Consider the following 27,912-nt stretch of genomic DNA (forward strand, 5'->3'; position numbering starts at 1 on the left):
ATACAGCATTTAACCCACCATAATTTTTTCTTGGAATATGGTAATTTGGTCTGCTCACTCTTCCACAGACTGGCTTCTAGGGCAAGAGAGAACCCTGGGGTCTGATGAGGCTGATACCTCTTGTTGCAGGGGAACTGATGGTCCGAGCCCAAGGGCTGCCCTGATATGGGGAAAAGAGGTGGGACCAAGAGGGACTGGCCCTGGTGATATCAGGCCAGATTTGGCATTTCAACTGTGTTTTGGCCCTGACATCAAATATCAGGCCCCCCAGAAAGCTGCAACTGGAAAGTAGCCAAAGCATATGGCTGTGTAGTTTAATACCCTCAGATGAAAAATTTAAGGCCTCAGAGGGGCTGAGAATTGCCTAAGGTCACAGTAAGTCAGATGCAGAGCTGGGTTTGGCATTCAGAGCTTCTGGCTGCTTGGTCTATGGCTGGAGGTTTTTCCCAGCCAGATCCACTAGACTGGCCCCAAGAAAATAAGGATAGTTGTCCACTTAGGCAACATCCTGGAGCTAGAAGCATTCCTCAGTGGCCATGAGTTCATCCCCGGGTCTCTGGGCTAAAATGCACTCAAAGAAACACAAAGAGATCATTTTGGGCATTTCCTCTCTTTTGTCATAACCTTTAGATTCCTACGAAAGAAAAGAAAATTCCCGAACCTGTTACCTATAGCCATCTCTAACCCCTTGCCACCTAACCCACTTGACACCTCCGTAAAGCTCTTAGGAGGAATGGTACTAACTCCAAAAAAGTAATCCAAATTCAAATGTTGGATTTTTATTGAAGCCAGTGGCCTCACTGCTCTTCTAACCGAGTTTTACATACACAACTGCCCTGCACGACAGGAGATAAAACCAAGGAGAAAAACAGACTATTTAGCTTTCTATTTAACTGTCAATATACTGTATGATGAAGCATACACTTTTGGGACCTTCCTCTCTCCTTATCAGCCCTACAAGGAGGTGGCTGGAGAGGCAACATAAACATCCTCTGAGCGTGGCAAACACTCTTGGTCTCAGCGGAGTCTGCGGGTCCCAGGCCAGAAAATTAAACCCTCTCTTAAATAAACTAATAGATGCCTTTCTAAAGGGCTTCTACTCCCATGGAAGTTGACTCAGCAGCATAAGTCAGCGGAGGACAAGCGCAACCCGGGCTTGAGCAGCACTTCAGCGGAAGGGCACAGAAGCAAAAAGACACACCACAGAGCAGTACAAACACCCGGCCCCAGAGGGCATGCGTGATTCAGCGCTGGGGCGGACACGTGGACAGTGGGCAGTGCGTTTCAAAATCCTCCCCCCCCATTCTCCCTGGCCTCCTGCGTGACGTCTGGGGCCGGCATCTTTTTCTGGCCTGCATGATCTCAACAGGTGGCACCACGAAGAGTGGAATTAGATGGACCTTTAGGAATCAGGCAAGGATCTTTTTTTTCTTTTTAAACCTGTATTAAAGTGAGATTGTATTCCTTCTGCACATTTCACCTGAAAAACTGGGGCCTAGAGTATTTGGCCAGGGGATGATGCCAAAGGAGGCAATGACCTATATGAACTGATGTCCCTAAGCTGTCAGAATTCAGAGCTGCGGAGAGGTGTGTGAAGGGACGAGTGGTGAGAGCAGATCTGTATGTAGTGGTGGTATGTCCTGCGAAGCGAGGAGAAGAGAGGGAGTGGCACAGGCCCTCGGTAACAAGTTCCTGTTCTGGGCGAGAGAGTCCGACTGTGTCAGAGCAGAAATAGCCAGCTGGGAGTAAACAAGGTGAGGTCCATGAGGAGGGGCAGAGAACAGGGCAGACACATTAGATCTGACGGACAGGGCAAGGAGCGGGGGTAACTGAGGGCCCACAGACGAGGCCCTTGGACCAAGTAAGTCTTCCTCCCGTCTCCAATTCCACTGCACTCCACGCCATTCTACACATCAGCTTCCTGGAAGTCCCAGGCAAAGCTGAAATGAAATGACAGGGGCAAGTGAAAGAGTCATTCAGGACTGGAAAGGTGAAGTGGGGCAAGTGAGGAAACATAAAGTTTCTGTCGGGGACACTATACACTGGAGCGGGAGCCCAATACTCGTGGGTGGAGACCCCATCTGTACCGGATTCCAAGGCCCGAGATGCTGAAAGGCAGGGTAAGTGGAATGTACTGCAGGATGGACAGAAAGGCCAAGAACAGAGCTATCCAGGAGGAAAATGTGGTTCCTGCCTCCAGGTGTGTATGTGAGTCCCCTTCTTTTCCAGCCTTATATCCAGTCCTAGATTCCACATGAGGGAACAAGTATGTGTGAGCCTGGAGAGGGGTGGGGATGGGGGATGCTAAGGGTGTAGCTGGGGTTCCTGTGAGATACTTGAGGTCTGGGACGGGGGGGGGGGGGAAGAGCCAGACATCCATGACAGTTCTTGTCCTGACGTGACTCCTGTTGGTGGGCATTAAGTGTGAGAGGAGGTGGTGGTCTTGCTCACTGCTCTAAAGGACAAAGGAATGGGGCAGCAGGGAATGGAAGGGAGTGCCTGGCTCTCAGGGCTCGGGATGTGTAAACTGTGTTTGAGGAGGGATCCTTAAAGCTCTGTGTCAGGGGGCGCCTGGGTGGCTCAGTCGTTAAGCGTCTGCCTTCGGCTCAGGCCCTGGTCCCAGGGTCCTGGGATCGAGCCCCGCATCGGGCTCCCTGCTCAGCGGGAGGCCTGCTTCTCCCTCTCCCACTCCCTCTGCTTGTGTTCCCTCTCTCGCTGTCTCTATCAAATAAGTAAATAAAATCTTTTAAAAAAAAAAAAAGCTCTGTGTCAGGAGAGGAAAACTTAAGACGCTGGATGTATGTCTGAGAAACTAAGGATTAGGGAGTTAGAACTGAAGCACTTAGAAATGAGAGTAAGGTTAAAATCTCATCACAAGAGATTCAAGGGGTGAGATGCCCTACTCCCCAGAGCTGATGTAGGTTGAGGGTCAGAAGGCAACAGTGAGGGTCAGGCTGGGAATCCCATGTGTATGTGGGGTGTGTGGCTGGGAGGATATTTTCTCTGATGAAGTAGAAGAGAACTGAAGGGGCAGAAAGGGGGCCAGGCCCAGTTCTCCCAGGAAGCTAATGTGCAGAATGATGTAAAGGGTGAAAGTCACAGGGACAGGGCAGGGAAGATGACCAAAGGCTCTCCCAAAGAATTACGCAGTAGGCAGGGCCCAGTAGTCCTGGGGCTCTGTGGGTGTGACGACAAGGTCCCCCGCTCTAAGAAGCAGAGCCTGAGGATGGGAGAGCGGGAGGGGCTGACCCTATAGGGGCTGACCCTGTAGGGGCAGCAGTTGGGGAGGTAACCTTACCTGGCTCTCAGATCCAGGGTGCAGGGGTGTACCTGTGGGGAGGGGGGTGTGGCACAGTGGCTGTTTCCCAGAACCTGAGCTGGGGATGACAGCGGTGAGTGGGCTGCACTGGGCCCTTCAGTAGAAGGTGAAAGGTGTGTGTGCTCTCTGGGCCCGTGCTGAGGAGTAATGAAAGGGTCCCTGAGGGCGGCTGAACAGATCAAAGATCACCCGTATAAGCGTGCTTGGATTCAGATTATCCGGTGGAGGCCCGAATACAATATTGAGTACCACCCTCGCCGCTGTGTGGGAAGGAGCTCGGCGGAGTTCAGGCAGGTGAGAAGTGCTCACGGGGAGCGCTCCCGTCTCAGGGTCAGGTCCACACGATCCTGGCCTGGGAGACTGCGAGGCTGTGCTGAAGCGAGCTTCTGTCCTTGGGTTTCCAAATCATGTTGCCCCAGCTGTGTTGTGAGGGGCGCTGGGCCTGGCCAGCAGAGCAGCTCCCCGACCCGCACACCAAACCGAAGGTGCCAGGAGCCCCAGGGCCGGGACGCGGGCGGGGGAGCGTCAGGCGCTCTGGCCCGGAGCTCCGGTCCCTGGATCCGGGCAGAAGACACCTCACCCCCACCACCCCGGCCCCGGGCCGGCTCTCTGGAGTACCTGGTCGCCGACACCCAAGACGTAGTAGCCGTGCGTCACCACCTCCCAGTGCAGAAAGCAGATGAGCGCGTCCTGCGCGCAGGTGATGGCCGGCGCCGCCGACGCGTACAGTACCTCCAAGCCCGCCATGGGCGCCCCCGGCTCCTGCGGGCGGAGGAAGGAAGGGAGACAGTGCCGTGAGCCGACTGGGCCCTGCGACTGCGGAGGACTACCCTCCGCTACTCCGCCCGCCCAGGCCTAGTCCCCACCTGCGGCCAAAATGGAGACGCCCGGGGGCGGAGCGCGGCCGTCGGAAGTAGCTCCAAGCGCCGGCTCAGTAGCGCGAATGCGCCGGCTGGAAACTGGAGCGGGGCACTTAAAGGTTCCAGCAGGCCGCTCGCCGGCGGGGCGGGGCTCTTTAAAGCGGGAATCTCTTTTTTCCAGGTAGCTGGAGGGAGCGCCACAGACCGGATGTTAAATTAGGTCGCGAGGAGAGGCCACCTTGTTCTGAGCCACAGACTTACCATCCGCAGAACGGGATGACATAGGGGCACTTGGAGGTCCGTGCAAGCCCAGAGGCGGCATCTAATTCAGGCTAGGAGTCAGGGAGGGATGCCCAACGGCACTGAACCGTAATGGAAGAGTGGGAGGGAAATGAGGCACAAAAGTATTCCCGTAGAAGGGACTGGCCCACGCAAAGTCATGAAGGTGTGAAATGCGGCTAGTCCTGTGTGATGAAGGGATCAGTGCTGCCTCCTGAGTGAGACCTTCCCCCATCTCCTCTGCCCACAATTTCTCTGTCCTCAGTGCAGTTGGCATTAGTGGGGTGCCAAGGAGCAGGCACGGGACATCGCCTCAATGGGGAGGAGAATTTTATAATTGAAGCTTAACAGAATGGCTGGTTTATAATAAAAAGCAGACTGGCCAGTTTTATTACTGCTTTTAACTTTTTTACAGCCAAGACACCCCCTCATTGCCTGCACCTGGGCAGAGAGCTCCCCCACCCTTCCCTTGGTTCAGTCACTGCTTTGCATACAATTATAGCTTGAGTCTCACAGAACTTTGGTTCCCTATAATACATCATCATCCCTGCATTAGTCTTCCCTCAGAAGCCAACACGAGACAGGGATTTGAGTGGTTTATTTGGGAGCTGATTCCAGGAAATAGCAGCAAGAGGGTGAGGGAAGGGAGACTAGGAAGTGACCAGTAGATGTTATGTGATCAAGCCAGGTACCTCTGGGCACCTGGGCTCAGCCCTGACCAGCAACTCTGGGAGACACATTTCCCAGACTTGTCCCAACTGAGGATGAGAGAATTAAGGTGGTTTTTTGCACTCACTCCCTGGTTGAGGGCTGCTTCCGGGGGCATGAAAAGCCCTCAGGTAGAGAATTGCCGAGTTTAGAGGAAGTGGCCTTTGGTGCTTAGAAATGACTGCTAAGGAGTGAAGTGGACACCATGGCCTCTGCTATTCCGCAGCTCCCCCACCCCCACCCCCAAGGGTGAGCCGCGCCTTGCTAGTCTGTGGCCCAGCGGGCAGCATGGCGTAGTTTCCAGCACCTGTGTATCACGAGAATGAGGTAAGCTCTGTTCCTCGCACTAGGCTGTGTGCCCTTTGGGCCAGTACTGTGTTCCGTCCACCCATGAACTCCAGGGTCCTCCATGGATGAGAATAAAAGAGAGGGTCCTCTGGGATCAGAGGGTTGTCTGTGTCCTGCCCCTGGTCCACCCAGCACTTTCTGGCCACTTACCACCATCAACAGGAGTCTCACTTGTCCCTGTGAGGCCTGTGATTGGCTGAGAAAGGAAGCAGGTAGAAGGGGCTTCCCCAGCTGGGCCCTCGCTACCTGGGCAGTGCAGAGCCCATGCCAGAGATAAGGGTGAGGGCCCAGGATGTTGAAAGGAACATGGGAGGTGGCTGCAGCCACCAACTCCTGGTTGCCAAGTGACAGCAATGTGAGGATTCCAAGCTCCCTGGAAACTGTCTCCCTGGAAACTGTGAGGAGGTGAGCGGAGGGGCAGGGCCCAAATGGGCACTGAGATGGAATTATTCAGCACTGGAAGCCTTCTGCTTTTTTGGCCTAGCGTCATTCTAACAACCTCACCTCCTCCAGGAAGCCCTCCATCATTAATAGTGTTCAGTACGGGAACCCATCGGATGGGTTGCAATGTAAAGATTAGGGAAAGCTGCCTCTAGCTTTCAGAGAGTTGCAGGAACTGCAGGAGAGCACCAGCAATGATCACAGCTGCCTCTTGTCCTAAGGCAGTATTCAGGGGAAAATCTGCAGAGGCTGCAAAACTGAAAAGAAACTCTGGATCCACGGCTATTGGAGAAGCAATAAGGTGCTTCTGCTGCCTCCCATTGCCTGGATCTAACCCCGGGGAATCCTGCCGACAAGTCATTCTGGAAAAAGGCAGGCAGGATGGGGATGGTATTGAGGCTTTGACAGACAAATTGACCAATACTATCTTACTTAATTCCCATAACTCTTTAAGGTAGAAACTATTATGACCCTCATTTTTAAAGTGAGAAGAGTAAGGCACAGTAAGGTTGTACAATTGCTCCTAAGTGATGCAGTCAGGATTTGAACCCCATAGTATGTCTATACACTACATCGCCACATGGCTGTGCCCCGAGATAGCATTGAAGGGGTTTGCAGGAGAATCTCAAGGTTCTGAGGTCTGCACAGGAGAAAGTGAGAGAGCTGTGACTGAGTTTTTCAGACTTCAGTTGGAGCCTGGGAAGGAGGGAAGGAACAGGGAAGGGAAAGGGTTTAGGCTGGGGACAGAGAAATGGTCTAAGCATGGGAAGCCTCTCCAACCACAGGGACACGAGGAGGGCCCATGCAGAGACAAGAGAAGCCACAAGAGGGCGCCCGGGCCCACCCAAATGCCCACCTAGGGAAGCCAGGCAGGGTGAGGAGGGGCTTATCTCCCTTGTCCTCTTTCTAAGGGTAGGTTCAGGGGAGCCTTAGACTGGGGACCCCACAGCAGGCTGTGTCCTCAGTGTGGTCAGAATTTTCACGCACGGAAATGTCTGCTTGTAGCTCTGTGCACTGTTGACCCCAAGGGGAGACTGTCCTCGGGGAACCCCAGTCCCAGCGGTCAGAGGGTCTGCTCTGCTCCTTTCTGAGGCCATTCTCCTTCTCGAAGACATCTTTGTATCCATCCTTTCTCAGACTTGGTCCTGATCCTCTCCCCTGCCCCCCACCTCAGCCACGTCTAGTCCCAGCCCCAAAGTCCCATCAGGCCCTTGCCCCACCTGGTGTGGCAGATGGCAGGGGTGACCAGCCTCATCTTGAGAGGCCAGAAGCTTTGCCTATTGCTCCCCTAACTAGAGCATTAGCTTCATGAGTGCAGGGATGGCATCTGTTTGGTTCATTGCCACCCCTCCAGCTCTTAGAATAGTGCTTGGTATACCTAGTGGTTCCCAATAAGTATTTGTTGAATCAACGAATAAATGAACAAATGCACAGATGGACAAGTGTCTAGACCTTGGAGTCAGGTAACCTGGGTTTATATCTCAGTCCCAGTGCTTACTCCCTGTGCAACTTGGGGCAGATGACTTATCAAATTGTCAAGTAGGGATTATAATGGTGTCTCCAGCGGCGTTGTCCAGAAGATTCCTGGGGATGATGTCACTAAAGTACCTCCCATGGCGCCTGGCCCAGGGCGGGGGCTCCTAAGCGGTGGCTCATCATTTGAGCTAATGAACCCTTAGAAAGCAGCTGCTATTTATTGAGAATTTACCATGTGTCTGGCATCGGCTTATGTTCTCCAATTCCATTTTCTTAACTACTTGGTGAGAGGTTGAGGAGCTCAGCGGAGTTCAATAACGTGCCCAGGGTGACAAAGCTGAGAAGAACAAACTTGGGTTTCTGTCCAGATGTTGAAGACCTCAGCGTGCAAGGTCAGACTTCTTGGGTTCAAGTCCTGGCTCTAGCACTTACAAGTGGTTTGACTTTGGGCACGTTTCTTAGTAGGGAGATGTCAGAAGGGGCAGAGGCCTGGGCCATTCTTTCGGGTTTGGAGGAGTCAAAGACACCACCAACTATAATGCCGCAGCTTCGTTCCCTTGAGACTGAGCGACCTGCCAAGGCCTCTGGAACCTGCTTTTCAACCCCAGCACCACCTGGACCCCCAACACACACCGGGCCATTTCCAAATGTATTCTTTGGACTCCACCTGGAGCTGGAGTTACAATGTAGTCAAGTAGGCAGGACACACACACACACACACACACACACACACACACACACACACACACACAGCTTCAGAGGAAGAAAGGGTTGGCTTTAGCTGTGTAACCTGGGCTAGGTTGCTCTGCCTCTCTGAGCCCTAATTTCCTCATTTGTAAAGTGAAGGGTAATAAGTAGTGTCCCATAGGAGCATCATCTAGAAAATGCCCATGGCAGCACTGAATCCTGAGCACTGGAGGTAAGCAAGGGGCAATGGGAAGGTCGATTTACAGGACTATTGCCAGAAGGATCTGACATTGATTTCTACAGCCCTGTTAAAGGTCCTTTTCAGAAAAAGGTAAAATCCTGATTTTCATACATATCTGGAAGGGAACATGTGTTAAAGACTTTATTTTACTTGTTAAACAATGAGGGAATCAGACAGATGTTAGAACCGGTTCAAAGAAAAAATCAAAAAGGCACAAATTCGTATGGACTAAAAGAAGTGAATTAGAAATGGAGGCAAAGCTAGTTTCTCCACAAAAGGGAGGGAAGTGAATTCTACCAGACAAGACAGAGTTTGCATGCTGATGAGTTACTCACTAAAGAGGAGCAAAATAGCTCAAAGACAATGAACAGGGCGAGAATCAGACCGCGGGAGGATCTACTCCTTTCTCTGCGGCCCATTTTGGCCCAGACATTCCAGGCCCAGTTTCTCATCCTGGCAAGTGCAGCGCTTCTCAGCTCTTCTGGGATCAGTGTCCTCATCTGTAAAATGGGGTCACTCACTGTCTGGCCTCTCAGGGTTGTCGTGTAGGTGACACAAGCTGGTGGAGTTCAGTCTAGATGGGGCCTCATGCGTGGGGTGGATCAGACCCTCAGTTCATTCTCCTCACAGCTCGATACAGAACAGACCACTGTAACCTCTGATGAGGGGACCCAGGCTCACAAAGTTGGTCGCACTTGCCCAGTGAATGGAAACTGGGTTAAAACCCTGGTCGGTCTGGCCTCGCAAGCCCTGTGATGCTGTTGAACACCTGTGTGACCCGAGCCTCCCCTTGCTGACCTGTCTGTCCATCTCCCCAGGAGGGCTGGATCTGCTGACTTCTGAATGCCACCTCCCAGTCTCTCTGCTCCGTGGGGTGCTCCACGGCTGCCCAGCTGGCCAGGCCAGAGCAACTCTGGGAATGGCCTGGTGAGCAGGTGGCATGAGTATGGCAGTCAGGGACACTGACGGCCAGGGATGTGGCAGGGATACAGTCCAGCCTCTGACATGCAAACCTCAGCCTGGCCAGAACCACCATAGTTTCCACCTTGCTCACAAGCCTGGTAGAAAGGGCCGGCCCTGGCTGGACTTTAACAAGGAAAAAAAAAAAAGATGTTTTCCAATTGCTGGGTCAAACTCCAGGTTGGCAAAACTGGGAAGGATGAGGCCCAGGCCAGCTCATCAGAATCAACGTTTTCCCTCTGCCTACCCACGGCCTAGCTGCTGTCCTGCACACAGCTGTCCTCTTGGAGCATACCTGTGACAGCTGCAAGGCAGGTTGTTCTGCTCTGGGTCAGGGCCTCCCATGCACCCAGCTTTCTGCCAAGTCCTTTGGTGGAGCTAAGGGAGGGGCCCCTGTCTTCAGAGGGTTTCACTGTCAAGTCTTCATCAGGGACGCAGTACTTAGGATGCTTGGTGTGCAAAGGAAGGAAAACCCAGTGCAAACTGGTTTGGACAAAAAAAAAAAAAAAAAAAACCAATTTATTGGCTTATGTAACAAAATTGTCTGTCCTAAGGAGACAAGTGAAATGAGGAGAAAAAGGGGATAGGAGTGAGGCAGGCATATTTTGCCGTGGGAGGACGCAGAAGATCTCCCTGACAAGAGACATTTGAGCAAAGACCTGGAGGAGGTGAGCAAGCGAGCTAGGAGGAAGTCCCAGACAGATGGGACAGTAAGTGCAAAGGCCCTGAGGTGGGAGTGTGCCCAACATGTGTGTCCAGAGCCTAGGAAGGGAGGGGGGAGGCTAGAGTTGAGGTCAGAAAGGGGTCACCTAAAATCCTGGCTTCACGAGTTGTTGGCTGTGTGCCCTTGAGCAAGTCCCTTCACCTCTCTGTGCCTCAGATTCCTCACACATAAAATAAAAGTAATGATAATAACAATACTTACCTCATAGTTGTGGCCAAAATTAAATTAGGTGCTATCTGCAAAAGGTTTAGAAAAGTAAAAGTGGTAGTGTCGGGCTTCTGAAAATTCTCTCTTCTATAAAAGCACTGACAACATGGGCAAAAATTATCAGAATCAACATTTTCAGAATTCTTGAAATTAATCAAAGGCTCACAGCAATCAAGGAAGCATTTATTCAAGGAAAGTGGCTAAATCTTATTAAGAAGTGACCTTTCTTCCCCCTCTCCCCACCCCCAACCCCATGGTAGACTTAGTTAGGATCCAGCAGCCTGGCAGCCACAGGATCTCCTTCAAAGCCTCATTCCCAGAGGATTGTCGTTATTTGTCCTGTCTTATGGTTCCCTGGAAGACTCCACTTGCAAGGCTGTCTTTATCTGACCTGACCCTGAAAAAGCAAAAAGCTTTTCCTCCTGGGGGCATTTGACAAAAACCATTTAGAGGCAATTGTTTAACTTTGGGGCAGCCTGAGGTGGTGGATAACATTTGGCAGGAAACAAAAGGCTTACCTGGGCTAACCAAAAGGCTTAAAAAGAAAAGCTGAGGAATGGAGTGTCCATAGGGGGATGTAAAAAGCTCTGACATATTCCTGGGAATCTGGAAGGACATGCGTATGTATGTGTAGGGCTCCGTGCACCTAGGACTGTGCAACTGTGTAGGAAATATCTGAGAAAGTCCTAAGCTCTCCCTTCTGGCTAGCCTTAGGCCTGGGCACAAGCAGGAAGTAAAGGCGAAGGCAGAGTTATCCAGCGCTTGGCCTGAGCGCTGGGAGCATGCCCCAACATGCACAGACTGCCCCTCAGCAAAGACTGGGAGACTTACCCATTCTTGGCGCTTAAGGTCATCTCTGCCCAACCATTTGCTGACCACTAAGGTAACTGAACAGGGATTTCAGTCCCGCATGCAAAAGAATACAGACTTTAGAGAATTCACTCAGAAGTCACTAGAACAAACAGCAGCAACAACAAACCCTGGGGATAGAGAGAATCTGACTTCCAGAGTCACCACATTATGGCACGTAAAATGTCCCATTTTTTCAACAAAAAAATTATGAGACATGGAAAGAAATAAGAAACCATGGTCCCTATCCAGGAGAAAAACAATGGAAACTGTCCTCAACAAAGCCCAGACAACAGGCTTGAAGCCCAGACAAAGACTTTAAATACACTATTTTAAATACATTCGAAGAGCCAAAGGAAGCCATGTGGAAAGAAGTAAAGGTAAGTAAGAATGATGTCTCACCAAATAGAGAATTATAAGAGAGAGAAATTATATAAATAGAGCCAAATGGAAATTTTGGAGTTGAAAAGTACAATCACAGAAATGAAAAATTCACAAGAGGGACTCAGCAAATGACAGTCAGTAGGAAAAGAATCACCGAACTTGGAGTCAGGTCAACTGAGATGATGCAGTCTGAAGAATGGAGAAAAATGAACAGAGCCTCAGAGACTTATGGCACATCATCAAGCATAACATTGTGTGCATAACACGCATCCAAGAAGGAAAGGAGAGAGAGAGTCAGAATATTTGAAGAAATAATTTGATGAAAAACATGAATCTAAACATCCAAGGGGCTCAACAAATTCCAAGTAGGATGAACTTAGAGATCCACACCTAGACACATCATAATCAAACTGCTGAAGGTCAAAGACAAAGCAAGAATCAAAACAGCTAAAGAGAAGTGACTCATCAGGGACAAGGATCCTCAACAAGTTCACAGCTGATTTCTCCTTAGAAACCAATGAGCTCAGAAGGCAGTGAGATGAGATATTAAAAGCACTGGGAAAAAAAGACTGTCAATCAAGCAGTCTACATCCAGCAAAACTATCCTTAAAAAGTGAAAGAGAGGGGGTGCCTGAGTGGCTCAGTCAGTTGAGCGCCCAACTCTTGATTTCAACTCAGGTCGTGATCTCAGGGTCCCTGCCTTGGGCTCCTCACTCATGAGTCTCCTTGAGATTCTCTCTCACCCTCTCCCTCTGCCCCTCCCCACTCTCACTTTCTCTCTCTCTCTCTCAAATAAATAAAAACAACCTTTTAAAAAAATGAAAGAAAAATTAAGACATTCCCAGATAAACAAAGCCTGAGGGAATTTGTTGTTAGCAAATCTGACCTTCAAGAAATACTTGTACACTGAAAATGAGAAGACATCATTGAAAGAAATTAAAGATCGAAATAAATGGAAAGACATCCTGTGTTCATATATTAGAAGATATAATATTGGTAATACTCCCCCAATTGATCTACAGATTGATTGCAGTCCCTATCAAAATTTTCCCAGCTGATGATTTTGAAGATATTGGTAAGCTGATCCTAAAATTATATGGAAATGCAAGGGACCCAGAATAGTAAAAATAATCTTGAAAGTAAGGACAATATTGGAGGGTCCACACTTCCCTGTTTCAAAATCTACAATGCAATAAAAACTGTGTGGTACTGGTGTGAGGACAGGCATATGGATCACTAGAGTAGAATTCAGAGACCAGAAATAAAGCCATATATTTATGGGCAATTGATTTTTGACAAAGGTGCCAAGATAATTCAAGGGGGGAAAGAAGAGTTTTTTCAACAAATGGTACCGGGACAACAGAATATCCAGGTAGAATGGAGGTGGATCTCTATCTCGATCCATATATATTAATGAACTAAAAACAGATCAAAGGCTTAAATCTAAGAACTAGCACTAGAAAAGTCTTAGAAAAAAATTTAGGAGTAAGTTGATTTCTTAGATGTGACATCTAAAGCACAAGAAGCCAAAGCAAAAATTTAAAACTTTTGTAATTCAAAAACACTACCAAGAAAGTGAAAAGACCACTCACAAAATGGTAGAAAATATTCGCAAATCATTTGTCTGGTATGGTTATGTTATCCAGAACATATACAGGACTTTTATAACTGAACAATAAAAAAAACCCACATAGCTCAATTTAAAAATGGCCAAAGGATTTGCATAGACATTTTTCCAAAGAACATATACAAATAAACACATGAAAAGATGCTCAACATCCATTAGTCATTAAGGCAATGCAAATCAAAGCCACAATGAGATAGCACTTCACACCCATTAGGATGGGTCAAATAAAAAAGTGGACAGTAACAATTGATGGCAAAAAATGTAAAGAAATTAAAACTCTCATACATTGCTGGTGGGAATGTAAAATGATGTCACCCCTTTACAAAGTAATTTGGTAGTTCTTCAAAAAGTTAAATGTAGAGTTACCATGTAATCCATGAATTCCAATCCTAGGTATATACTCAAAGGAACCGAAAACATATTCACACTAAAACTTGTACATGAGTGTCCATAGCGGTAGTATTCACAATAACCCCAAAGTGGAAACAACCCAAATGTCTATCAACTGATAAATGGATAAACAAAATGTGTTATATCCATCCAACAGAATGTTATTCAGCCACCAAAAAAGAATGAAGTACTAATACATTAGATCACACGAATGAACCTTGAAAATGTTAGGTGAAAAAAGCCAGACTGAAAAGGCATATATTGTATTCGATTTATAAGAATTGTCCAGAATAGTCAAATCCTTAGAAACAGAGAACAGACGAGTAGTTGCCAGAGGCTGGGAAGAGGGGCAGTAGGGAGTGAGGGAGTGACTGCTAATGGGGATGGGGTTTCTTTTTTCCCTTTTACAAAATAGGCTTTATTTTTTAGAGCAGTTTTAGGCTCACAGCAAAACTGTGCAGAAGGTACAGAGATTACCCATGTGCCCCATTCCCCGGCATAAATGCAGCCTCCTCCTCTTTCAAAACCCCACACCAGAGTGGTACATTTGTCACAATCAGTGAAGCTACGCTGTCACAACATTATCACCCAAAGGCCAGAGTTCACATTAGGGTTCACTCATGGTGATGGGGGTTTTTTAGGGTGATAAAAATGCTCTGGAATTAGGTTGTGCCAATCGTTGCATAAACCACTGAATTGTACACTTTTTAAAAAGGTGAATTTTATGTGATTATGTGAGTATCTTTTAATGTGAATTATCTCTTAATAAAAAAATGTTAGAACAGTGCCAGACACAGGGTAAGCTCATGAAACATTAGCTGTTTTTATCTTACAAATTTTTTTTTTTTTTTACCAAACGTAGTTGGGGGAAAAATTAACTATAATTTGTCTTATTTTGACCTCTACTTATTAGAGAAGAAAAAATGGGGGAGGGGAGCAGAATAAGAATGATTCTCAAGTGTGTGCCGCCCCTTTATAAAGCATTCTCAAATCTTTTTCTAAAGCTGCTGCCCCACCCACCACAAGGCAATTATAACCCTTGATCATTGCTATGATTTTTTTTTATCACCTCATTATTTTGTCTCTTTCCCCCCTCTAAGTGAGCGGATGATTCGTCTAATTCACCTGGCACTCCTAACGTACAGTTGGAATTCAATATACCCATTTGTTGAGTGAGTGGATGAATGAATGAATGAACACCCCCATGATCTCGCTTGAACTGCAAACCAACACTATAAGGTTAGACTAGGTTCATCAGCTCCACAAAGTTAGAGAACTGAGCCTCAGGGGGGCAGGTGATGAGCCAAAGGCGCTGCTTCCTGCTCTGTGGAGGCACAGGGACATGGAAAGTCCATCTTCCTCTGCCCTCAGTGTTCCTTCCTCTGGCCAATGCTGTTTCTCTTCCCAAACTGAGTGTAGGACTACTCTTGCCAAGTTTCCAGTCACCCCCCCAAGAGTTATTCCTGACAGTATGTCCCCTCCAGGGCTTGTGATCATCCTTGTTTCAGAAATGCCTGGGTCACACTTCTTCATTACTAAAATGAAATTCAATTTTCTCATTCCTAAAATGGGTAGAATCCATGTTCATGTGTGTTCAGCATGATCTACAAATGCAATGCAATCTCAATCAAAATTCCAAGAAATCTTTCTTTCTTTCCTTTATTATTATTATTATTAGTGAAAAGTGTCAAGCTCATACTAAAATTTACATGAAAATCCAAACAGCCATGAGTAACCAATAAAGTCTTGAAGAAGAAAGGAAAATTTACTCTAGCAGGTATCAGGACGTATTATGTTAATGTATTATGGGACCAGAAATCAGAACAACATAGTTTTAGTAGAAAGAGACCAATGGAATGAGTGGAGGCTGGAAACAGATCCACACATACGTGATACTTGATTCAGGACAGAAGTGACAGTGGAATACAGGGTATACTATAAATACATGTGCTTTTCTTCTCTCTTTTTTTTAAAGATTTTAGTTGAGAGCAAGAGACACAGCGAGAGAGGGAACACAAGCAGGGGGAGCGGGAGAGGGAGAAGCAGGCCTCCCGCAGAGCAGGGAGCCCGATGTGGGGCTTGATCCCAGGACCCTGAGATCATGACCCGAGCCAAAGGCAGATGCTTAACGACTGAGCCACCCAGGCGCCCCAAAGACATGTACTTCTCAATAAATGGCGGTAGGTCAACTGAATATGGAGCTGGGGAAGAAAATGAAATATTGATTCTTAACATCATACAAAAAGTTCCAAGTGGTTTATGAAATCAAATGTGAAAATTAAAATGATAAATAAAACAATAGGTAAATATCCTCACAAGCTTGGGTTAGGCTAGGTTTCCTCAAACACTTCAGAAAAATACTAACCATAATGAAAAATAGTGATAAATTGGGCTTTATTAAAATTAGGAATGTCTTTCATCCAAAGATACTACTAAGAAAGTGAGAAGGTAAGCCACAGAGCAAGAGAAGCTATATTTGCTTTATGAACAACCAACAAAAGACTTGCTCACTGGAACGTATAAAGAGTGCCTCCATTCGTGAAGAAAAAGATGAACCAGTTTCAAAAAGGACAACACACCCAGACAAGCAGTTCACAGAATGGGGGAGCAGGAAGGGCTCATCTCAAGGCTGCTGCCTCTCTCCTTCCAGGGCTTCTAGTTGGTGGTTGGCCGAATTAGCTCTTCCTAGAACTTGCTTCCCCTGATTTCTAATTGTAGCATCATCCACAATTTATTTGGGAGGAAGGACTGGAAAGACAGTAACAATAGTATCTTCTAACAGGGTAGGGGCTCCCCTCGCAGGTGAAGGGGGAAGGCAGTGGGGGGTGTGTGTGTCAGCACCATCCTGCCTTGCAGGTAAGGAAACTGGGGGCCTCCAGCTGCTTGCCAGGTCGGTAAGAAGTTGTGTGATAGAGTCACTGCTCCACCCTGGGCCTCAGTGTCCTCATCTGTAAAATGGGTTGGGCAGTTTCTAAATTCATGTGCCTGGTTGAGAAAAAGAGCAAGAGAGGAGGACCAAGAAAAGCCAAGGAAGAAAGGAGGATGAGATACAGAGTGTCAAAGTGGTGGCTTAGATTTCAGCTTTAATTTTTTTTTTTTTTTTAGGTTGTAATGAGAAGAGATTCAAACCAGATGGGGTCCTGGTGGTTTGCAGGAGCTGAGGGTGGAACTGTGTGGTGATAATGCCACATTAGTGGGAAGCAGTATATCTATCAACAGGCTCAGCCATCACGAAGCCGTTGGCATTTGCAGGAACTGTGTCCCCGCACTGGAGTTCAGCGTTTGAAAGGGCCTCAGACCCCGACTGGCTTTCTAAGGTCTTCCAGGAGGGGCCCATTCTTCAGAGGTTGTCCAGCCCCCCACTCCTGCTCACACCCCTGCGGAAAACCTCACTGACAGGGCGAGGCCGGGACCCCAGTCTCTCTCTTGGCGACACTGTTGAGGTTGAGCGGAGGCAGGCACAGCCCAGAAGAGCCAGGCTCAGTGGGAGCCTGTGGAGCGCGGCCCAAACAGCCCTCAGGATCACAGGCCACATTGTTATTATTTTTTAATTAAAATGGCGTCTTTCCCCCTTATTACAAAAGCCATGTCTGTTTATTTTAGCAAAATTAGACAGGCCAGACCAGGAAAAAGGAAAAATTAAAAATGACCCATGACCCAGAGAGAGCCACTGTTACCGCCCCGGAGTGTTGGAGGGGGGTCCCGGATGGAATGCACAGGCGCCTGGACAGTTAATATAAATGTGAATTGGATGGCACTAAAATTAATAAAAATGTGTGACTCGAGTGACATTAAAATTAATATAAATGTGTGAGTTGGGTGAATTAATTTATATGAAGATTAATATAAATATGGGAATTATGATATTTAAAAATGTCAGGAAATGTTTGAATCTGTAGAGTAATACAGAGTTTGCAGCCAGTGTAAAGACATTCAAAAGTCAAAGAGATTTTATTTTATTTTTTTTGACAGAGAAAGAGAGACAGCGAGAGAGGGAACATAAGCAGGGGGAATGGGAGAGGGAGAAGTAGGCTTCCCGCCGAGCAGGGAGCCCGATGTGGGGCTCGATCCCAGGACCCTGGGACCACGACCCAAGCCGAAGGCAGACGCTTAAGCCACGCAGGCGCCCCATAAAGTCAAAGAGATTTTAAACACTGACTTGGGCTCTAGTGGTCACCAGTCTGCCACCTCCAGCCCTCTTAAGATCATACCATTGCTATGTATCTTTCTAGATCTATCAATCAATCAATCAATCAACCTATCCATCCATCTATCTAAATGCTTATATATACATGCATAAAGATAAACACACATTTTTACATATACATACATATGTACAGATAAACACATGTAGACACATGTACACCAAGTGGAACTTTACATGGATGCTTGTATTATGCTCAGATAAAATGGCAGCTCTTGGGTTGAAGGAAGATGTAGAGCTACTTTCACCCCTTCTTGCCATGTTCTTGCCCTAACAGCAGCCCCTAAGTAACTCTGGGCCACAAAGGAATCTGGTTTGAAAAGCAGTCCTTTGTTCCAAAGGTTCCCAGTGTTCAGCATTTCGAGGACCAGTAAATTCGACTTTCCGAAAACGAGGCGGCACTGATCTAGGGCTGCCAACTCTCTTCCCATCAAATGTGGCAGGCATGGCTGAGCTGCCCTCTTATTACTTCTAGCCTGCCCCCCACCCCTTCCTTCTTGGTTTTGTTTGAAGGGGTCATGTATTCAGTCCCAGGCAATTCATCAACATGGTAACCCCATTTCCTTTTGGCAGATTTCGTATTTCCCTTGCAGCTAAGGGCAGTCCCATGACCTAGTTTAGCCAATAAGACAGAAGTGGTCCTCAGGAAATGTTTAGGTAAGCTTTTGCTTTCCTGTAAAAGGGAAAATGTCATTGGTAGTATCTCATCCCTACGCTTCCTACCAAGACCAGAGGCAGCCTTCTTGGGACCGTGAAGCGAAGCGTGAGAGAATCACAGAGACTCCTCCCTGCTTCGCACTGTGAGAGCACTGACACTTGCCCAGTGGCCTCTATCTCCAGACTTCTTTTAGTGTGAAAAAAATAAGCCCCCATTTGTTTATGTCCCTGTTAATTAGACTTTCGGTGAAGTTTAGAAAAAAGAAAAAAGTGAACGTTCATTATCATCCTCAAGCCAAAGAGGTAGAGAGGAGACAATGTTACAGAAAAAACAAAGTTTGATGGACATCTTGCTGTTGTCTCCGTGTTTCTGATTTTGCCATCCACCAGCAGCCACTTTTCACAGAGCCGCCTTGGCCCAGGGACAGGCATCTGGAAATTGTCAATTCTGACCACAGCAGCAGAGCAAATGACCAAAGCACAGCCCATCGTCAGACTTCCAGTCACTCGATAGGGCAGCTCTTGGTGTTGGACATTTGGATCATTTCCAGTTATTTCCCTATAAACAGTGTTGCAATGAACATCCTCGAAGCTAAATCTTTGCCCTCATCTTTACTGCTTTTCTTAGGGAAAATTCCCAGAAGTGGAATTTCTAGGTTTTAGGCTTTAGTTCATATTGCCCAACTGTCTTGCAGAAAGAAAAAGCCAAGTTACAACAGTCCCCTCCCCACAGATGTTTCACACAGTTTGGACTGATAGTGTGAGTAGCTGCAAGATTCTTCCCAAACAGCGCTTTGGGCCAAGATGGTTTGAGTTGAGTGGCCCCTGCCCCCTCTCACCAGAAGTCCTCATTTATACCCTTGTGCCACCCCCAGCCCTCCCAAGATCAAGGCCACTTGCATATTTATGAATGGCCACCGCCCATCTTACAATCCTCCCCTGCCCTCCTCTGTCCCCGTGCCCCCAGAGTGAAGGAATAATGTCGGGGCTCTGGTCAACATCTGAGCCTGCTGACATCCCAGCCTCATCACCTACATCTCTTTGGCACATCCAGTTATTTCTGTTCTACGACTGTATCCCAAGCTATTGTGCTTCTGTGTTTTTGTCCATGATTTCATCACCACAAAAGGCCTTCTCTCTCTTCTTAGCTCAACTTGCAAAATTCATCTCAAACATCACTGCCACCAGGAAGCCTCCACCACCTCCCCACTCTGGCCAAGAGGCTGTGCTTGGACCCCCACCCTCCCCTACGGTGCTTTCTCCTACAATGTCCTGATCACATTCTGTGGCAACCACCATCCACCTGTCTTACTCCCCCACCCGACTGTTGGGTCCTCAAAGGGAGAACTGTTCCATGGCCTCCTCCCTGCTCCTCCGAGAGACTCTGCCCACACTTTGAGCCCTTGCTCCAAGACCTCCACAATCCCCCCACCCACTCTGGAAATCTTCCCTGGTGGCCTCAGAACCCCATCAACTCCCTCGGGGTCTGGCTTCTCCGGCCTTGCCCCTCAGGAGGCAGTTGCCAGAGGGTAAGGCCAAGAACCATGCCCAGACTTTGTCACTGTCTCAGTGTGCTTGGGCTGCTATCACCAAACAAATACCCTAGTCCAGGGGGCTATAATAGCAAACATTTATTTCTCACAGTTCTGGATGCTGGCAAGTCCAAGGTCAAGGTGCTGGCAGATCAGTGTCTGGGGAGGACTCGCTTCTTGGTTTGCAGAGGGCTGCCTTCTTTCTGTGTCCTCACATGGCAGAGACAGGACTCTGTTCTTCTCCTCTTCCCGCCAGAACACTAATCCCATCATGGGGGCTTCCCCCTCATGACTTCATCTGAACCTAATTACCACCTCCCCCACAAAAGCCCCATTCCTAATACCATCACATTAGGGGGTAGGGCTTCACATGTGGATTTGGGGCGGGGGACACGAACATTCAGCCCATAACACCCCTGACAAACTGCAAGTACAGGCGCCTCTTTCCCCTCTCAGCCTGATCTCCCCTTTTGCACGAGGAAGGGATCAGGAAGTTTTGACTGTTCAGCAAACTCTAAGGGAGCATTTATCTTCCCAGCAGTCATTCCCCTTTCTCCTGGCAAACGCCCTGATTGTCTTCACTCCAGGAGGGTTGGGCGTGGGGCTCTGGACCTACGCCAAACTGACTTAGGGCCCCAGTGATTGGTTTGGGCATGTGGGCATGTGACCTGAGAGCCAATTCGAGTGAGTCCCGAAACTGCAGCTGGGATTGCTGGAGACTGTCTCTCCTTTGTGTGGCTCTGGAACCCAAAACTACCTAGGTTGCTGGAGAAGGGGATCCACACGGATGGACCAAGAGAGAGGCCAGAGTCTGATGACATTGTTTGACCTTTGTATCTAGCTTTTCCTAGATTTGATTCTCTCTTCCCTCCCCTTTCCTTCTCTTTCTCCTCTCTTCTTTATTTCTCTGTCCTTGATTCTACCCCTCCCTGACCCCCAGCCTGCACCAGCTCCCGAGCATCTTGCTCCCCTGCTGCCCTATTCCACTCGGGTCAGGTCTCTCCCAGGCGGTGCCTGGCCCAGCTGCAACCTTACAACCCAGCAGGGCAGGAATTGGGTCTTCAGGGGGCTGTGAGGAACAGTCTGCTGAGGGCACATGGAAGGGGCAGAGAGACTGGGTGACTGATAGTGTTCCTTGTCTTCACAGAAAGCTTCTTTATTTGGGGCTCATGGCACCATTGGCATTGGCATCCTTGTTACCAGCTTAGGAGCTTGCCCTGTGCTGGTTCTGCATGCTCCTCACAGCACTGGGGAGGACCCATCTGCTCATTTTTGAGCTAGTTCAAGGTCAGTACTAGACAGTACAGGGAGAATTAAAGGGAATGGTCTGCATTATGGCTTTAACATCTTCTTGCGATGTTGATTGGCAGGAAGAACAAAAGACATCTATGTTATCACGTGGGTCCGTACATCTTCTTACCTAAGCCTGAGATCATCATCTCTTCCTGGGACCATTTCTCCCCTGCCAGGAGCTTCTTTTTAATCCAGCCTCCAAATCACCAACAGTGTGCTTTACCTAAAATGTGAGGTATTCAGGTAATTCACAAATTCAGGGAACTGGTTAATTACATATTATGGCACAACAAATCACAAAACAAATTGGCTTAAGACAGAGGTATGCAAACCTCAGTCCTTAGTCCTCAGGCCAAATTTGGCCCATTGCTTGTTTTGGTAAATAAAGTTTTATCAGAACACAGCCACACTCATTCATTTACATATGCTCTATGGCTGCTTCTGCAGAGTTGAATAGTTTACATAGAGACGATGTATATGGGTCACACAGACTAAAATACTTACTCTTTGGCTTTTTACAGAAAAAGTTTGTCAACCCCTGGATTAACACTACAGTAATCTTTTATTATCTCTTGTGGTTTCTATGGGTCAGGAATCTGGGAGCAGCTTGGCCACGTGATTCTGGCCCATGGTTTTGGCTCTGGGTCTTTCTGGAGGTTCCAGTTAGGTATTGGCTGGGGCTGCACTCATCCGAAGCCTTGACTGGGGCTGAAGGATTCTCATCCAAGAAGGTTCACTTGTGTGGCTGGCCAGTTGGTTCTGGTTATATGCTGGAGGACTCAGTTCTGCTTTACATGGGCAACCCAGGATAGCTTGAGTGTTTTCACGCATGATAGCTGCTATCCCCAAAGAGGAGAACAAGATCGAGAGAACAAGGTAGAATCTCAATGCCTTTATGGGCTGGATTCAGAAGCCACAAACTGTGACCTCTGCCATATTCTATGGATCAAACAGACTGGCCCTGATTCAGTGTAGGAAAGATGACACAAGAGAGTAAATACCAGGAGGTGGGATCCCCGGGGCCATCTTGGAGGCTGGCTACCATGCGGAAGATGCAAACTCATGCTCTCATGAGCATACTGATCTATAAATGTATTTTCTTAGGCTTGCACCATGCTTTATGTCAATATTTTTAAATTTGGAGATTTCACAAAATATCTAAAATATCTAAATTGTCCCCCACATGTGTAACAACAGGATGGTGGTGAATAATAACTTCCCTCTTTGCATGGGGCAGGATTCTTTCTAGCTTACCACATTTCTCACCATCCTTTATTGATCTATGACAGGGAAACTGGGCTTTAGTGATGATTAATAATAATCCTTGACCTGGGGTGCCTGGGTGGCTCAGTCGGTTAAGTGTCTGGCTCTTGATTTTGGCTTAGGTCGTGATCTCAGGGTTGTGAGATCCAGCCCCACATCAGCTCTGCACTCAGCAGGGAGTCTGCTTGAGATTCTTTCCCTTCCCCTGCTCACACTCTTTCTCTCCCTCTCTCTCTCTCTCTCTCTCTCAAAAATAAATAAATAAATCTTTAAAAGAATAATAATCCTTGGCTTGTGTCCTTACTGTAGAGAAATACTTCGCTGCAACCTCCTCTATATTAAAAGAGGGCAAAGAGCAGATACCTTAAGAGAGCCTCTCATTTTAAGAAGAATCAAGGGGAGCACATTTCTTATTAGGAGAGAAGAATATTTCTGTATATTTAAAATGAACATAACATATATGTACTTTATTTTATTTTTTTGAGAGAGAGAGACAGTGTGCACATGAGTGGGCAAGGGGTAGAAGGAGAGAGAGAATCTTAAGCAGGCTCCACGCCCAGCATGGAGCCCGACTCTATCTCACAACCCCGAGGTCATGACCTGAGAGTCAGACGCTCAACTGATTGAACAACCCAGGCCCCCCACATATATGTCTTTTAAACAACTATGATCACTACACCGTGTAAATGTTACCACCTTGCCTGTGGAGACCAGTCTCCTTAGTTTGGCATTGAAGATCTTTTGTAATCTGGCACTGCCTACCTTAAAGACAAGATGGTGGAGAGATGAAGCGTTCAGACCTTGAGATCAGACCAGCTTTTTTTTTTTAAGTTTTTTTAAAGATTTTTTAAAATTTTATTTGCGGGAGAAAGAGCACAAGAGAAAGCAGGGGGAGGAGCAGAGGGAGAGGGACAAGCAGACTCTGAGCTAAGCACGGTAGGGGACTCAATCCCAGAACACTGAGATCATGACCTGAGCTGAAACCAACAGTCAGATGCTTAACTGACTGAGCCACTCAGGCACCACTGGACTAGCTGGTTTTAACTACCAACCCCACCACTCATCTGCTGTGTCCTCAATTCTCTCATCTCGAAACTAGAGACAATAACAATACTCATCACATAGGGTTTTGTGACCACGTTTCCTCCTCTATCTCCAGCCCTGCCAGTGCCCTAGCTACCTGAACACTCCAGATTATTTTAGGCCCCTGTGCATTTGCACATTCTGTTCCCTCTGTCTGCCATCTGCACGTCCTGCTACTCCGCCACAAGGCTTAGTCCACAGCTACCCACTGAAGTTGTCCCTAACACTACTCACCAGACCCGCTTGGTTGTCCTGGATACGATGTGGGATGGTACTTCTTGGCCCCCTTGTGATTGGGTTGGAGCCATGTGACAAGATCTGGTCAATGAGTTGTGGGTACACACAACACATGTCTTTTCCAGGCTGGAGCATTTAACAGCAGGTTCAAGACTTTCCAGAACTGTGTCTTCCCTCTGCCACGGCAACTAGACCCTGGAGTGAGGACGGTGGTGTGAGCAAAGCCGCAGGCATGGCATTTTTAGATGTGTTGAGTAAAAAACAAAAAGTCTGCCTTGCGGTTTAGGACTCCGGAGCTGCAATAACAGCACTACCTAGCCTGTACTGACTTCTTTCCTTAGGAAAGCTTCTGTAAGCTTTCCTCAAACAGAGCAGATCACGGGCCCATGGGTTGCCATGGCAACCAGCACGCACCTTTACCAATACATCATACCCTACAGCCCTGTATTACATAACTGGGTCCCTGGTGTCACGGTGCCCACTGGTACTGTTTTCTCTTCAGCATGGCCTGCCTGCCTTTACTACCCATCGTAAAGCCGCTCCCTCCGCTCTGCTCTCAATGAACACACAGCTTATTTAGTTCTTTATTGGTACTTTATTCTCATAGGCAATTATTTTTATTTACTGACTTGTTTATTGTCTGCCTCTCCTGCTGGACAATAAGCGTATAGCCCCAGGCCGGAACTCGGTGTCTGCCACAGAGATACAAGTAAATGAACAAAGGAGGGAAAACCGTGCATCCTGTGTTTAGCATGGTGCCTGGCACAGTGTGTGAGCCCGAATGAATGAATGAATGAATGAATGAGTGAATGGCTCCTGGTACCACTCAACAACTCAGCCACCCTTGGCCATGTCTGCAAGTGTCCTCTTTCAGGCTGCTTGTGCGACATGGGACTCCAGAGGCAGCAGAAGGCCCGGCATCAGGAGCTCTTGCTGCTGCCTTTTTGTTTTCCCCCATGCTGCAAAATCTCCTGTGACCGTTTAAAGCCAGGAAGCAAAATCAAAGGGCCCTGGATTCAAAGGACACTAATTACCTTTCAAAGAGTTCCCCTTGGCTTTAGCCACACGATTCCCGTCAGAGGCTGTGGGAGTTTGTGGTTCCTGTGTGCCGGGCTTTGAAACTGGGAGGGATTAATGGGGCTTGATTAAACCACAAATGTCAGGAAGTGCGGAGGGCAGCTCGGAATGCTGGCCACCTCCGTCCTGAGAGGGAGGACAGCCACCGACCTCCCCTCCCCCACTAGGCTTGAGCTTCTGATAAAGGTCGGGGAGGCATTTTTCCCCCCTACACTCAAGGGTATCGCTTCCAGGCTTCTATGAAGCTCCCTGACATGCGAATTGACTGACATGCTAATGAGAATTTAGTTTGGCATTTTGTCCAAGGAGGAGTAATCAGAGGACCGTCCACTAATTTTCCATGCCCTGATGTCTAAACGGCAACCTCTTCTACTCCACAACAGGCATGTGCTGAAATGATTGATAATGATAATAACAGGCACCAGTTCACTAAGCACCTACCTTAGTACCAGGCACTGAGCTTGTTGCTTTATATAGTTGACCTCATTTCATCCTCATAACCTCCCCAGAGGGAGGTAGGGGCTCTCATTAGCTCCATTTCACAGATATAGAAACTGAGGCTCAGAGAGGTGGAGTGACCTGCCCAAGGTCACACAGCATGGAAATGGCAGCATGGAAGTGACAGACCAGTCTCCCTCACTGAACCTAAATGGCTCTACCTTTTCTCATCTTTTGGAACATTCTAAAGGCCTCTCCCTCTGATATTCCAGTAGGAACGATTCTATAAAAAGCAAGAAGACAGTTAAGAGAAGAGAAGAGGAAAGACGTGTTGGAAAAATCCATACCAACTGTGGTGGAGCCTCATTTCGTTTGTGAGCTGACCCTGAACCATTTTATTAATCCCCCAACTACTGAGGAAGAAGCTGGTAACGCTTCCTGTCAGGAAGCTAGAACTCAACTTAGCTAGAAGACAATGTGGATTTGCTCGTCCCCTATAAGCCTTCATTATAGAGCTTGGAAAAACGAAACACCTACTTTCCCAGCCTCCCTTGCTGCCAGAGGGGCGCATGTGGCCAGTTCTAGCCAATGAGACAAACACGAAGCCTCTACTGTCCTGGTAAAAGGGACACACATTGCTTCAACGACCTTCCCCACTTCTTCCTCCCGCCTGATTATGATGTGACACTTGAGTTGTGGCAGCCATTCTGTGTTCAGAGAGACATGCCAAGAGAATAACACATCTTGCTGAACCATCAAACCAATGCTAGCCCCCTGTCTATCTCTAGAATTTTTTTTTTAAGATTTTTGAAATTTATTTGAGAGAGAGAGTGAGAGATAGAGAGCACGAGAGGGAAGAGGGAAGAGGGTCAGAGGGTCAGAGGGAGAAGCAGACTCCCTGCTGAGCAGGGAGTCCGATGCGGGACTCGATCCCGGGACTCCAGGATCATGACCTGAGCCGAAGGCAGTCGCTTAACCAACTGAGCCACCCAGGCGCCCTATCTCTAGAATTTTTGAAAATGAGAATAAAACCCCTTTCATTTAAGCCCCTGCTAGCTGAATTTTCTATTGCTTGAAACCAAAAGCCTGTTAATGGGTACAACAGTTCATCCTATGTTTCTTATTAAGAATGAGGGTAGTTCCTAGAAACCCCATTCCTATAGATTCCCCTCACATCTTTGTCCAGAATTTTGTCCAGTGTCTTTTCCTAAGCTAATTGTTTGTCAGAAGGAAAAAAAAAAACCAACATAGTCGGCTTAGACCAGTGGTTCTCAAACTTCGAAGTGAATCAGCAATCTTACCGGGATAGCTTGTTAAAACCAAGATAGCTGGGTCCTATCCCCAGAGTTTTTGATTCAGTAGGTCTGAGGGGGTGGCTGAGAATTTGCATCCCAGGGAAATGTTCTGCTTTACCACCTATTCATATAAAGTCAGAGAGAATTCATTGTGGAGAGAAGTAGTCAAGGAAGGCTTCTTGGAGGAGGGGTCATGAGCTAAACCTTAAAGAAAGCTAAAGGATGGAGAAGAGGTGTAAGGATGGTAGCAGGAAGGAAGGCCCTGAGTGAGAAAGGAATAGTCAGGCAGGAGGTACACAGAGCATGAGAAGGTGTGGTCAGGTCAAAATGAAGATTTAGATTGGATTGGGTAGGTATCAGAGCTGATAAGGGCCCTTCAGCGTTAGCTTCAGAAGCCAGGAGGTGATTTTGGAGGCAAGAGAAAATCAGGTGGGTTGAGAGCTCAGTCTTTGTTGCCAGACTTGAATTCAAGCCCTAGCTTCCCTATTATTTTTACTGTGTTTTCTCTGAGCAAGTCAGTTTATCTCTTTGAACCTTCATTTTGTCAGCTATAAAATGGGAATAATGATGCCTCTCTCACAGAGGTTAAGAGATGTAAATGATATAATGCATATAAAGCACCTAGTGTTAAATATGTAACAGCAAAGAGAGAAAATCATTTTGAGAAAAACCTTATCCCAAACTCTCATGATATGTTAAAAGTCAGACTAAGGGTTCTATCACCAAATGATGTGGGGAAACACTGAGTTAGTAAAGTTTTCTCTCCTGCAGGATTTTGCAGTCTTTAATATGCTAATATGAAGGATGGATCTCATCTGGGAAGACAGTGGCTTACAGCATTTCCCCAAACTTGTTTTTTAAAAAATGCTTTTAACTATATACATCCTTGTGAATAATTTGAGGAATGCTCCTATTTAGCAGAACAATGAGAAACCAATGTAAAGCGTCAATGTACTAATTACAAAAATTGGCCATTTATACTCTGACAAAGGATAAAAATTGCAGTATTTTATCAACCCATTAGGTTATATTTCTGTATTAGTCAGCTTCTCTAAATTATGCTGAGGTAACAAACAAACCTCAAATCTCTCTGGCTTACAACAATAAATGTCTATTTCTCCCCCATCCTACATTCCAGGATTGGCTGCAGTTCTGGCCTCGTGGTCTTCCTTTTGGGAACCAGTGACCCTATTTGGGTTATGCTGCTTTGGTGGAAGAGGGAAATACCCACACTGGAAATATGGGATGGCTTTTAAAGCTTCTGCTCAGAAGTGGCATTACATCATTCAAGATCACATCTTATCGGCGAAAGTAAGTCACATGGCTAGGCCTG

At 47.4% G+C, this 27,912-nt stretch overlaps 1 protein-coding gene across 1 annotated transcript in view; it reads right to left on the reverse strand.

Moving 5' to 3' along the window:
- The window catches only part of PSMF1 (proteasome inhibitor subunit 1), a 41,565-nt gene extending 37,302 nt beyond the window's left edge, over positions 1-4,263 (reverse strand). Inside the window, exons 1-2 of the mRNA XM_028118695.2 lie at positions 4,186-4,263; positions 3,938-4,081 (exon numbers count right to left, since the gene is read on the reverse strand). Of these exons, the coding sequence (XP_027974496.1) occupies positions 3,938-4,066 (129 nt within the window). The 5' untranslated portion in view covers positions 4,067-4,081; positions 4,186-4,263. The remainder of the gene's footprint in view (positions 1-3,937; positions 4,082-4,185) is intronic.
- Between the last annotated feature and the right edge of the window lie 23,649 nt (positions 4,264-27,912).

The sequence above is a fragment of the Eumetopias jubatus genome, unplaced genomic scaffold (assembly GCF_037043125.1).
Source record: "Eumetopias jubatus isolate StellerSeaLion01/CBP00866 unplaced genomic scaffold, mEumJub1_p1.0 scaffold_9, whole genome shotgun sequence".
In the NCBI taxonomy this organism is placed as follows: Eukaryota; Metazoa; Chordata; class Mammalia; order Carnivora; family Otariidae; genus Eumetopias; species Eumetopias jubatus.